The sequence below is a fragment of the Astatotilapia calliptera genome, chromosome 3 (genome assembly GCF_964374335.1).
Source record: "Astatotilapia calliptera chromosome 3, fAstCal68.1, whole genome shotgun sequence".
NCBI lineage: Eukaryota > Metazoa > Chordata > Actinopteri > Cichliformes > Cichlidae > Astatotilapia > Astatotilapia calliptera.
The window spans coordinates 9,417,095-9,430,249 of NC_137424.1; the positions used below are offsets into that span (position 1 = coordinate 9,417,095).

Here is a 13,155-nt window from a genome sequence, read left to right on the forward strand (position 1 = left end):
CAGCTCATATTCACACATTTGACTTCTCACTGAAAGCAGCAAGTTTGAGTGTCTGTACCTTAGTTAGAAGAGATAACATGTCAGTAGTAATTAGAGTTGATTGAGCAATGCTGTCCTTGTAATGTAGTTTATGATTTTTATGGACAAGTCCAGTTTTTCTGTAGAGCCTCTCAAGTTGGTGACAGCAGCAGTGGAAGTTCACGTGTAAACCAGAGCAGCAAATCAGGTCCAAATGTGTTGTTCACAGTGAGTGGGATCATCAGTGTGCTGCTATGTTAACCTCCTGCAGCAGGATGTCTTTGGTCAGAGAATGGATAGATCACTAAGTCATTGTTGAGTTTAGGGAGACAGTAGACAGTTGGAGGAGGTTCAGCCAGTTGACACACAGTAGATAAAAATAACTGAAGGCAGGAGCAGACACCTGTATGACTTTCCACCTCTCACATAGATTATTGTCCCTGGGCAGCGCCACAGGGCTGGTAGATGTAAACAAAGCTGGAGGAGAGGATTGATTCATCTGAGAAAAGTCACAGAGTTGTGTCTTGATGCTCAATCATCCAGGTACGTAAATCCCAAAAAGCTTGATTCTGTTCATCTGGATGTTTTCAGTGGGAGAAACGTTTCATCATCATCAGGTGACTTCTTCAGTCTCAGCTGACTGCAGGTTTCAATCTCATAAACAGGACATTTGTATGACTGAAACCAGCCCACTGAAGGAACAATGGGCTGGGAGGTCAGTTCATTGATCATTGGTACGCATATTGTCAGGACCATTGATCAACAACCACTGATCAATGCCCATGAGTCCAGTTTCAAGTTCTTCTGCTTCGCTGGCTGCTGTGTCTGTGGGGATGGTGTTTGTTCTGTGTTGTAGCGTCCTGATGACGCCCAGTTTGTGCTCCAGTGGATGATGAGAGTCAAACCTTAAATACTGATCTGTATGTGTAAACAGAGTGAACCTTTAAGACCAGTTGTCTGTACGATCAACTCAGTCACCTGAAACATCTCCAAGTTTCTGGCTTTGATCATCAACCTGTTGGTAGTTCAGCTCTGAACACCAGTGAAATGTTTCTCCCACTGAAATCGCTGCATTCATATGAACAGCATCAACGCTTTGGGATCATGGAGTTGTGGACAAAGTCTCAGTTAATCAGATAAAGTCAAACTTATAATTGGTAAAGAGGTCGTGGATGATATGCCCCTTGATCGTAAAGAAGTGGATGTTGTGTGGACTAAAGTTCAGAGTGGTGGCTCATTCATAAAGTATTCTGTTCCAGCTTCTGGAGGACAACATCATTACTTTTGTGAAGAACGAGCTGAAGAAGATCCAGAAGGCTCTGAATCCAAATAAGCCCCAGTGCTTGGAGTTTCAGAGGGAGGATGATGAGCAGAGGAGAAACAGCAGAGAGGCATTTGTGAAGATCACAGTGGACTTCCTGAGGAGAATGAAGCAGGAGGAGCTGGCTGACCGTCTGCAGAGACGTAAGAGGATTTATCTAAAGATTTAAGCTGCTGGATAAATGAGACACTTGTGACACCACTGTGTTCAGTCATTTCTCAGTGGGTCAGAAATTGTCATCAGCATTTTGTAAAATGTGATTGTTAAAGTTGTATTTTTATTATTATTATTCAGAACTTCCAGCTGCTGTTTGTCATCGTAACCTTAAGTCTAAGCTGAAGAAGAAGTTCCAGTGTGTGTTTGAGGGCATCGCTAAAGCAGGAAACCCAACCCTCCTGAATCAGATCTACACAGAGCTCTACATCACAGAGGGAGGGACTGCAGAGGTCAATGATGAACATGAGGTCAGACAGATTGAAACAGCATCCAGGAAACCAGACAGACCAGAAACAACCATCAGACAAGAAGACATCTTTAAAGCCTCACCTGGAAGAGATGAACCAATCAGAACAGTGCTGACAAAGGGAGTGGCTGGCATTGGGAAAACAGTCTTAACACAGAAATACAGCCTGGACTGGGCTGAAGACAAAGCCATCCAGGACATCCAGTTCATATTTCCATTCACTTTCAGAGAGCTGAATGTGCTGAAAGAGGAAAAGTTCAGCTTGGTGGGACTTGTTCATCACTTCTTTGCTGAAACCAAAGAAGCAGGAATCTGCAGCTTTGAAGACTTCCAGGTTGTGTTCATCTTTGATGGTCTGGATGAGTGTCGACTTCCTCTGGACTTCCACAAAACTACAATCCTAACTGACCCTAGAAAGTCCACCTCAGTGGATGTGCTGCTGATAAACCTCATCAGGGGGAAACTGCTTCCCTCTGCTCGCCTCTGGATAACCACACGACCTGCAGCAGCCAATGAGATCCCTCCTGACTGTGTTGGCATGGTGACAGAGGTCAGAGGGTTCACTGACCCACAGAAGGAGGAGTACTTCAGGAAGAGATTCAGAGATGAGGAGCAGGCCAGCAGGATCATCTCCCACATCAAGACATCACCAAGCCTCCACATCATGTGTCACATCCCAGTCTTCTGCTGGATCACTGCTACAGTTCTGGAGGATGTGCTGGAAACCAGAGAGGGAGGACAGCTGCCCAACACCCTGACTGAGATGTACATCCACTTCCTGGTGGTTCAGGCCAAAGTGAAGAAGGTCAAGTATGATGGAGGAACTGAGACAGATCCACACTGGAATAAAAAGAACAGGAAGATGATTAAATCTCTGGGAAAACTGGCTTTTGATCAGCTGCAGAAAGGAAACCTGATCTTCTATGAATCAGACCTGACAGAGTGTGGCATCGATATCAGAGCAGCCTCAGTGTACTCAGGAGTGTTCACACAGATCTTTAAAGAGGAGAGAGGACTGTACCAGGACAAGGTGTTCTGCTTCATCCATCTGAGTGTTCAGGAGTTTCTGGCTGCTCTTCATGTCCATCTGACCTTCAGCAACTCTGGACTCAATCTGCTGGAACAACAACAAACAACCTCCCAGAAGTCTGAAACAGGAGATTCTGCAAAGAAACACTTCTACCAGAGTGCTGTGAACAAGGCCTTGCAGAGTCCAAATGGACACCTGGACTTGTTCCTCCGCTTCCTCCTGGGTCTTTCACTGCAGACCAATCAGACTCTCCTACGAGGTCTGATGACACAAACAGGAAGTAGCTCACAGACCAATCAGAAAACAGTCCAGTATATCAAGAAGAAGCTCAGTAAGAATCTGTCTGCAGAGAAAAGCATCAATCTGTTCCACTGTCTGAATGAACTGAATGATCGTTCTCTAGTGGAGGAGATCCAACAGTCCCTGAGATCAGGAAGTCTCTCCACAGATAAACTATCTCCTGCTCAGTGGTCAGCTCTGGTCTTCATCTTACTGTCATCAGAAAAAGATCTGGATGTGTTTGACCTGAAGAAATACTTTGCTTCAGAGGAGGCTCTTCTGAGGCTGCTGCCAGTGGTCAAAGCCTCCAACAAAGCTCTGTGAGTACATTTGTACTCATGTCTTTACTTTTAACATCCAACTGTGTCAGTAATTTATTTCACCAGGTTTTCTGTCTTTGTATGAATTTGTAAAGTTTTGGGATTTCTCCAATACAACTGTGACCTCTTTGATGCCTCCAGAGCTCAAGACGCTGGATTCACCATAAACTCTGATCATCACTGCTGCTGTTATGTTATCAGTCTTTGTTTAACCCTTTAAGACCTACTATAGAACCAAGTCCGCCAGAGCTTATATTATATTTTTAGATGCTGTGGAGCCATTTTTGGGAGCATTTCAAGTTGCTATACATCAATACAACAATTATAGCCCAGATTTTAATAATATGTATTCATTAAGTGCATGGTAATTACATAAATTGCAAAAAAGTGCAATAAACTACAAAAAAATTGAAAATCGCTTTTGTTTTTTTAACATATATTTCTAGTTAGAAAAATTTAAGAGGCTTATCCCTCAAAACTGTAAATACAAAAAAGTTGCACAAAATAGTTTCCCACCAAAGGAAATTTATTTTGAGTGTCTTCATAGTTTTATTTTTGAAATGCACCAATTTTTATACACTGCAGGAAAAACGAAAATAAATATTATACTGCAAATTTGCAAAAAAGCAGCATATGCATCAAAATAAACTATTTCCAGCAGTGCAATATGAGTCCTAAGCATCCCAGAAACGACACAGAAAGTCATGAAGTCAAACATAACTTTTAAAAAGAGCAGTATAGGCCCTGAGGCCCTGATGGTAAAAAAGACTACATTTCCGCGAAAATGACGTCACTTCCGGTTTCGGGCAGGTAATGGCGGACATGCAAAAGTTCGCACTGATGTCTATTCCAACATAGGAAGTGTTATGAACAGCTGATCGGATCGACAAAGCGTGTTTCTGGAATATTATGCTTTTGTTGCTGCAAGCGCTTTTTATGCAGTTTTTGCAAAGCTATATGTGGAAGGAAACCGTGACCTAGGACAAGCTGATGGCATAAGATGTAAGTACAACTCCTCAGGTTTCATATGCAAAAAAAAATTATTGCGCTAGCTTACGCGGTTGGAGAGCTACCGGGATTTAAAAATACACTGAACAAAAATATAAACGCAACACCTTTGTTACTGCTCCCATTCCCCATGGGATGGACGTAGAGACCTAAAATTCATTCCAGATACACAATATAACCATCCCTCCCAAACAGTGGTCACAAATCAGTCCAAATGTGTGGTAGTGGGCACATCTGCCATATTGAGATAATCCATCCCACCTCACAGGTGTGCCACATCAGGATGCTGATCTGACATCATGAGTAGTGCACAGGTGTACCTCAGACTGCCCACAACAAAAGGCCACCCTGGAATGTGCAGTTTTGTCTCACAGCAAAATGCCACAGATGCCACAAGCAATGAGGGAGCGTGCAACTGGCATGCTGACAGCAGGAATGTCAACCAGATCTGTCGCCCGTGCATTGAATGTTCATTTCTCAACCATAAGCCGTCTCCACAGGCGTTTCAGAGAATATGGCAGCACATACAACCGGCCTCACAACCGCAGACCTCGTGTAACCACACCAGCCCAGGACCTCCACATCCAGCAGGTTCACCTCCAAGATCGTCTGAGACCAGCCACCCAGACAGCTGCTGGAACAATTGGTTTGCACAACCAAACAATTTCTGCACAAACTGTCAGAAACCGCATGCCCGTCGTCCTCATCGGGGTCTTGACCTGACTCCAGCTCGTCGCCGTAACAGACTTGTGTGGGCAAATGCTCACATTCGATGGCGTCTGGCACGTTGGAGAGGTGTGCGCTTCACGGATGAATCATGGTTCACATTGTTCAGGGCAGATGGCAGCTGAGAATGTCCCAGTTCTTGCATGGCCAGCATACTCACCGGACATGTCACCCACTGAGCATGTTCGGGATGTGCTTGACCGGCGTATACGACAGCGTGTACCAGTTCCCACGAATATCCAACAACCTCGCACAGCCATTGAAGTGGAGTGGACCAACATTCCACAGGCCACAATTGACAATCTGATAGACTCCATGCGACGATGTGTTGCACTGCATGAGGCAAATGGTGGTCACACCAGATACTGACCGGTTCTGGGTCCCCAGACCCCCAATAGCGCAAAAAACTGCACATTCCAGGGTGGCCTTTTATTGTGGGCAGTCTGAGGTACACCTGTGCACTACTCATGATGTCAGATCAGCATCCTGATGTGGCACACCTGTGAGGTGGGATGGATTATCTCAATATGGCAGATGTGCCCACTACCACACATTTGGACTGATTTGTGACCACTGTTTGGGAGGGATGGTTATATTGTGTATCTGGAATGAATTTTAGGTCTCTACGTCCATCCCATGGGGAATGGGAGCAATAACAAAGGTGTTGCGTTTATATTTTTGTTGAGTGTAGTTACGTAAAACAGAGCGTGCCCGCTCCGACCGGCTCTAAAGGGTTAAACACTTAGGCTGCATGTGCCTGATGTTGTGATACTTTATATTCACATGCATGCTCCTAGATACATTTCTACTGCAGGTCTATTTTTAGTCACAAATGTTGGTGAAACACTTGCTTTTACATGCATGGTGGGTCCTGCATTAAAGAAAGCATTTGAATTACTCAGTGAATCCTGGCAGCCAGAGAAACATCCTTAGTTCCACTTTAAACTAAACTCAGCCTCGGTCTTCCACAGTGTGTTTGTTGTTTCTTTGTTGTTGTTGGCCTGCTCTCTCCTCTCACTCCAATCTGGTTGCAGCAGATGTTTGTCCCTCCCTGAACCTGCAGACTTGGGTGCAGCACCTCAGTTCATCTTCAGTCTGAAACCAGCTGTTGTAGCTATATCCCCTCAAGCACACCTTCCCTGGTCATCTCTGCTGTGGTTGCTATAAAATGTAATCTTGATTTTAAAAAAGAACAAAAAACCTCAAGTTAGACTTGATGCCATTTGTTGGCAGCATGGTGCCTGTTTGTCTTTGATGATAAACTGCAGCACAGTCTAAAGCAAACCTTCTGACTTTATTGACTTTATGCATGTATATATTCTTCCTGTTCACCTTGGACACACAACAGCTCTCTGTTTGTTGTGATTGGATCTAGAACAGCCAACATATCCTAATCTAGATGATTTCTAAGGTGGTATCTGGGAGGAAAAGTTAAGAATCAGCTTGGATGGCCTGTACTGTATGATGGCCTTGGTTGCACCACATTGATAGCCATGCAGGGTGGTTCACTCCTTGTGCAAGAAGACCGAGGAGTGAGCCACCCTTGGTCAAAGCTTGGTCATTCAAGCTCACTGTTTTCCCCTTGTTGGTTGATGATAGTATTTTTTTTACCTGACTTATAGTCATCATTGTCTTCAAATTAACTCACACACTGCTGACTGCTGTAGCTTACCTGGCTGAGCAGGTGACCCATGTACTGAAGGTTAGAGTCATGACTCCAGGGCCTGGTTTGAGTCTGCCCAAGACCATTTCCTGTGTGTTATTCTCCTCACTTCTCCCTCCCTTCCTGTCTTCTTTGTCCTATACAGTGAAGACAAAAGGCCTCAAGTTCTGAAAACTCTTCCCCTTCATCATCTTCCATCTCTCTCATCTAAAATCTCCAGTATTCTCTGAGTAGAGAATCTTTTCACAATCTTGAATGATAAGGATCCAAGTGGGTAAAGTTATTTATTTGTTGTTCCTATTTGCAGCTGGGATAGATTAAGAAAAACTCTCGGCTGCCCAAATTACATCCAGTTTAGAAGACAAACATTGAGTGAAGTGTTTGTTTCATCATCCTTCACAACTCATCAACCAGGTGTCACAAACTGCAGCAGGACAGTACAAAGCATGTCATACTGGATGGCTGCAACAACCAGAGTTTTACCTACCTTTGGTATTTCGTGACAGCATGAGCGTAATATTTACTGAACAGAGTCGTCTTCTGTAATCTTTTCAGATTCAGATTCAGAACACTGTATTTATTTTCAAGGGGCAATTAGGATACTGAGCTTGCCAACCATACATACAATACACAAACATCACATTGGGGAGACGGGTCAGGCTAGGTAGCTGGCCGGTCAGCCGCTAGAGCAGCGACTCGGAACCGAACAGCAGAAAATGCACAACATCAGGAAAGATGAGGAGAAAAAAGAACTCCTCCCAGACTGAGCTCCAACAGGGATGGGTAAAAGGTGAGAGACAGCCGGTGTAGACAGCGCACCCGGGCCTGCAGTATTTGCGCTGGTCCCCTCGACCCACCGTCTGCACCGGGAGGGGATAAGCCTGCTTAGGATGGGAAGGAACAGTCTAAACACCGTCTGTTATCAGGGTGAGATTTGTTATGTTCAGCCTTGAGACCACAACTGGCGCCGGTATGTTAGCCGCATGAGATGATTGTGGCTTTCTTTGGTGCGAACAACTGCATGTCAATTTCACAGCTGATCTAACAGTCCGTCACTCGTCTCCCAATCTCCCGTTGGAGAGCCACGAGCTTCTCCGAGAGGTTATCGGTTTTGCGCTCAAAGAGCAAAGTCTGAGAACTCACGACCGCCATGAGCTTCTTCAAGATCTTATCCGTGCTGCGTTCAATGAACCCATTTTGAGAAGTCACGACCCGTCCCATTGTTTTAGTCACAGCGGGCAGCCTTGTGGGGGTTTGAACAGCTGATTCCGCTTTCTTTAATCTTCAATAAGCCAGGGCCAAGCCAGCTCAGATCAGCAAGAACCCTTTGCTGCTGTGAATGTCCGTGCTGCTATATTTCAGGATCAGGCTCTAAATGTACAAATGGATCTGAGAAGATTTCCAATCATGTTTCTACTAGATTTACAGTTTGTTTTCATGTCTTCTGACTCAGATGGTGGAGCAGGTGGAGCTTACAAGGAGTAAGTGCTGCTATAGAAGAAGAGTTGTGTTTTAATGAAGCTATTCAGTTAACCAATAATTGTATTGCATGCTGGCATTAAAAATGTTTCATTTGACTGATTTAATTGTTTGTTTATTTTCTTCCAGACTGAGTGGCTGTAACCTCTCAGAGAGAAGCTGTGATGCTCTGTCCTCAGTTCTCAACTCCCAGCCCTCTAGTCTGAAAGAGCTGGACCTGAGTAACAATGACCTGCGGGATTCAGGGGTGAAGCTTCTGTCTGCTGCACTGCAGAGTCCACATTGTACACTGGAAACTCTCAGGTCAGGATCCAAACATATTAAATGATATCATTGTTTAAACAACCAAGCTTTATAGAATTGGCAGGTGAACTTTTCTTTATCTTTGGATTGCTTAGGAGATTCTTAATTACTGTCTGAAGATTTTTTTACAGTCGCATATTTTGTTTTAATGGTCAAACAGAATTATTGTTCAGTTCAATGAGCAGGTAGCTGTGAGATTCATAATAATGAGGTATATTTGTATTAAAGATGACTAAACTTGAACAGTAGCTGTGAGTTACTTTGTTTACTCATGTGTGCTGATGTTGTGAGTAATTTAAAGCTGAAGTAAACTTGTAATGAGTTTAATAGAGTTTCTGAAGTAAGTGTACTTGGAGACATTTATGTGTTTACTAAAGTCCAGGAGCAGGAGGCTGTGTGTAGCATAGATGAACCCAGACCTCAGCTTTGTCTCCTGGTTTCTGTTGCTGCTGTTACAGTTTCCCCTCATCGTTCCTTCATCAGTCTCCTCACTGTAACAAATCAAAGTGTTACTGTATAGATTCACGTCTGAATGTTGCCATGTGCTATTAAAACTGAAAGCGATGTTTCATACACCCACGTGGTTCAGCCACACAGTAACTGATGGTAAATAATGTTTGTGTTGAGCACATCGTACAGGTCAGCTGCTCCACACAGATCTCAGGTTTACATGCTGGAACAGTTTGTGATCATGAAGGATAAACCTCACTTCCTCTTTGTTTCATACAGATGTGACATGAACAATAACACATTCATGAAATCCTTTTAGGAACACAACACTATTGTAGCTGGAGAATATATTTGAATGTAGGATAATGTAGGGGATCATAAACAACAGTAATAACTAACCACCACCTCACCATTTGGGTTGGTAGCTGCATGTTGATTGATGAAGTCATTTTCTTCTTCCTCCATTTCTACCTTATTAACATCAGATTAAAAGCTGCACAGAGACAGGCCCTGGAGATGTTTAGCCAACACCGGTGTTATAGCGAGCAAAGTGGCTGATGATGAGGTGAAGCCACATTAATGACAACGTGTACAACCATTGGAGATGTGAGCAGGACAGACGGAACAATTGACGGACAAAGTGTGGACTTTATACCAGTTTTTAAATTGTGTTGATCGGCCACGTAAAACCAGAGTTATGATAAAATGTCTGCAATGTTTGGTTTTCTTCCTGAATAGTATTGTTGTTTATAACAATGATAGTATTCAGTATTTATTGCAACAAACTTTGTTGTTTGCAAAACTCAGTAACTTTTTTGAAGAAGTAACTATATAATTAATTGCCCAACATTGGTCATTATATCCTGTATTTTGCAGACAGAGTTACAGACTCTCTCCCAGACCACAGACTCATAATACAAGTCAGAGCTTTATAAAAATAGAAAAAATAAAGTTGTGTTTTCAAAATTGGAGTTCAAGTTATTTTTACTTCCAATAGTGTTAACATGCTACAGGTCATGAACAAGGTTGTTTTTAATTTTCATAGTAAGTGGGCTAAAACAGTTAATTAAAAGTAGTCTAACATAAATGTAAATGCTGTAATTTGATTACTTTAATAAACCATGTAACTTGGATGGATAAGATGCTGGCGTGACCACAGTGCACACGTCTGCTGTTGCTCACAGTGGTCCAAGGGACGCTCAGGGAGTTTGTGTGTTTGCTCAGACACATGAAACATTAGAGGGAACATTGGCGGTGACTGGCAGGGAAAAGGGGAATGATAAGACTTACTGTAAATATCATGTATCTATTGAAAAAGGAATGACTAAAATGTTCCAGCTGAAAAATGAAATCAGTTTCAGTTTATGAGCTCTGTTTGTTTTCTTTACAGTTCTAACCTTTTATATTGAAATGAGCTGCTCATCCCTGTTTAGATGACCTGCATAAAACAATACAGAGCACATTGGGCTGAATATGGAAAGGAATCATCACAGTACAGCTTCACTGAAGCCTTAAAGTCTCTGATATGAGATGAGAAATGAAGCAGCCAGAGCTTTTTCATGAGTGGAAATCTGTTAGTGGAGACTAACAGCCTCGGCAGCAGAGGGGAGAAAGACTGTAACACCACCACTTTACTCTGTTCTACCTGTCACATCATTTTATCAGGAAACATATATGCTCATGTTTTTACTATGTTTGTCTTGAAGATGTAAGAAGATCACATGGTGCTTTTTATTATTGTGTTGGTTTGTTTCCTGTCTCTTGGATGGAGCCCAGCTGTGCGTGGCCCCTGGGCCTGTGGTCAGAGTGTGTGTTGGATAATCCGGCCCAGGATGAGGCCAAACTGACATGGGATGAAATGTCTGTCACATAATTGAGCCTAATTTAAAAACATCCTCCATAAATATTGAATAATAACAATAATAAAGGGTCAGAAGATGACTTGTTGGAATGAAAATGATCTTGTAGTTTGTCTGCTTTAATAATGTGACTGGAAAAAAGGTGTTGGACTTCAAATATGTCCATTTCTTTCACACTTCACCTTTAAAAGTGAAGCCACGTTGTACCTTGAAGGAAAAACACGAATTTTTCCTGTTTTTATGACAAATGTACGACTTTAATGTGAAACATTCCGAGGTTTTTCTCTTGTGTTTGTTTGAAGCTGCTTCCTGTTGGCTTCAGCTGTTTGGAGTTTCCATTTTCTAAACTTCTACATTCTGAACCTTATTCAGCTCTGAACAGATGATGAAACACTGAATGATTTCAAGCTCACACTTTGTCTAATAAACTTACATCTTTCATTCTTCATACAGATTGTTTGGCTGTGATTTGTCAGAGATCAGCTGTGATTATCTGGCAGCAGCGCTGAAGTCCAACCCCTCGTATCCCAGAGTGCTGGACCTGAGTGGAACCTACAACAACCTGCAGGATTCAGGAGTGAAGCAGCTGTGTGTTCTTCTGGAGAATCCACGATGTCGATTTGAAACTCTGAGGTCAGTCACCATGTTTTAGTTGTGCTGAGATGAATATGATGTGAAAGTTGTGCTGACACTGTGGATCAGTAGGCCCACACACCTCTATACAGGAAGTCTGGTTCTACTCTTTGTAGAACTTCTGATCCCTGATCCTCTGAGTCTGACTCAGTAGATAATGCAGAGTTCTGAGCTGATGTGGGTGAGAGGACTCAGGCAGCCTGACAGAGTTGATGTCCAGGTCTTCCCTGCTTGTCCTGATACACATAAACATGAGTATCCTTGCAGGTCAGATCTTATCAGTCACACCTGTTAGTGCAGTTCTCCTCTAGATTGTAGTGCTTGTAAAACTAGGATGATTTTAGGAGCCTGGACCGCAGATCTAAGGGAAGATATGACTTGGAAAGACTAAACCAACCTATTAGAGGTGTTCGCACTAACATAGATAAATACTCAGATTTACACCTTTAGTGTCTCACAAAGGGTTGAAAAGTGAATGTGCACAGAGAGGTTGGTGGTGAGACGGGCACTTCCAGCACTGTAGATGTGATCCAGCTCAGTGTTCATGGAAATAATCCGGAGAGCAGGATTCCTTGATGAATGTCACATCTTCTTAAAGTTATAATCCACAGGGAAAACTGTGAAACTGTCGATCTGATATCTAGTCAACCAATCAGGTGTTTACATGCCCTTCACTGATCTCCAGCCCCACCTTATTATCAGTTTCTCTCTCTTTTACATCTGAATGATCTTCACTTCACATTTCAGTCAGTTCAGATTTCATTAGCACGTTCACTTTAGCATAATCCATTTTAATCCAAACACCTTTCTCTTTAAACTCTGTTTGTCAGTCACAGTATATCCAGTACAATCCTCTTTTTCACTGCGTCACACACATTCAGAGATCAGAGTGTCCTGTGTGTGCTCTCATTCACTCACACTCACTCTCATATGGCTGAAGTCTGTTTGTACACAGGCTAATCTGGGACTCTCCACCATTTGACACTAGAAATAAAGAAGCTTCTTGGATGAGAGGTGAAACGTCTTCAAGAAACTTAAAGATGTCCAGATGCCTTTTTTCTAAGCTCTTTAGATGACTGCGAACCTTCACAAACGCCTCATCAGTGGGACTCTCAGAGCTACCAGCCCTTTGCTACAATCACAAAGCTCTTCATTGAAATCAATGATATCAAAAATGGAATTAAATGAGTCCAAGTCTTCTGCTGATTCAGCATCACATTCATCTTTGCTCCTTGTTCTGCATCTCCACCATGGACTTCATTCCTTTCCAAGCCAGCCTTGAGTGTCCTTTATTCAACCTATGCTCTGCTTTACTTTTAGACCTGATTTTAGCTGCTTTATCTCTCTTTCAACAAGTTTCTGTGCCTCGATCTTTTTCTTCTCTCCCTCATAACAAGACAGCTTCTTCTGACTGAGAAGATGTTTGAATGATTTACTAATCCAGAGCTGATTTTGGGGGAAAATAGTTCCTGTTTTCAAAGTAATCCCCATTTTTCCCAGAAAGAAATGTAAGTAGAAATAAATGATCTAAGTGAGAACATGAGCCTTTAAAAAGGCTCTACTGAGGCTGCTGCCAGTGGTCAAAGCCTCCAACAAAGCTCTG

At 42.8% G+C, this 13,155-nt stretch overlaps 1 protein-coding gene across 1 annotated transcript in view; it reads left to right on the plus strand.

Moving 5' to 3' along the window:
• Positions 1 to 545: 545 nt before the first annotated feature.
• LOC145419271 (protein NLRC3-like) overlaps positions 546 to 13,155 on the plus strand; it is a 153,890-nt gene continuing 141,280 nt past the window's right edge. Inside the window, exons 1-4 of the mRNA XM_080294756.1 lie at positions 546 to 561; positions 1,634 to 3,431; positions 8,437 to 8,610; positions 11,373 to 11,552. Coding sequence (XP_080150882.1) covers positions 546 to 561; positions 1,634 to 3,431; positions 8,437 to 8,610; positions 11,373 to 11,552 — 2,168 coding nt within the window. The remainder of the gene's footprint in view (positions 562 to 1,633; positions 3,432 to 8,436; positions 8,611 to 11,372; positions 11,553 to 13,155) is intronic.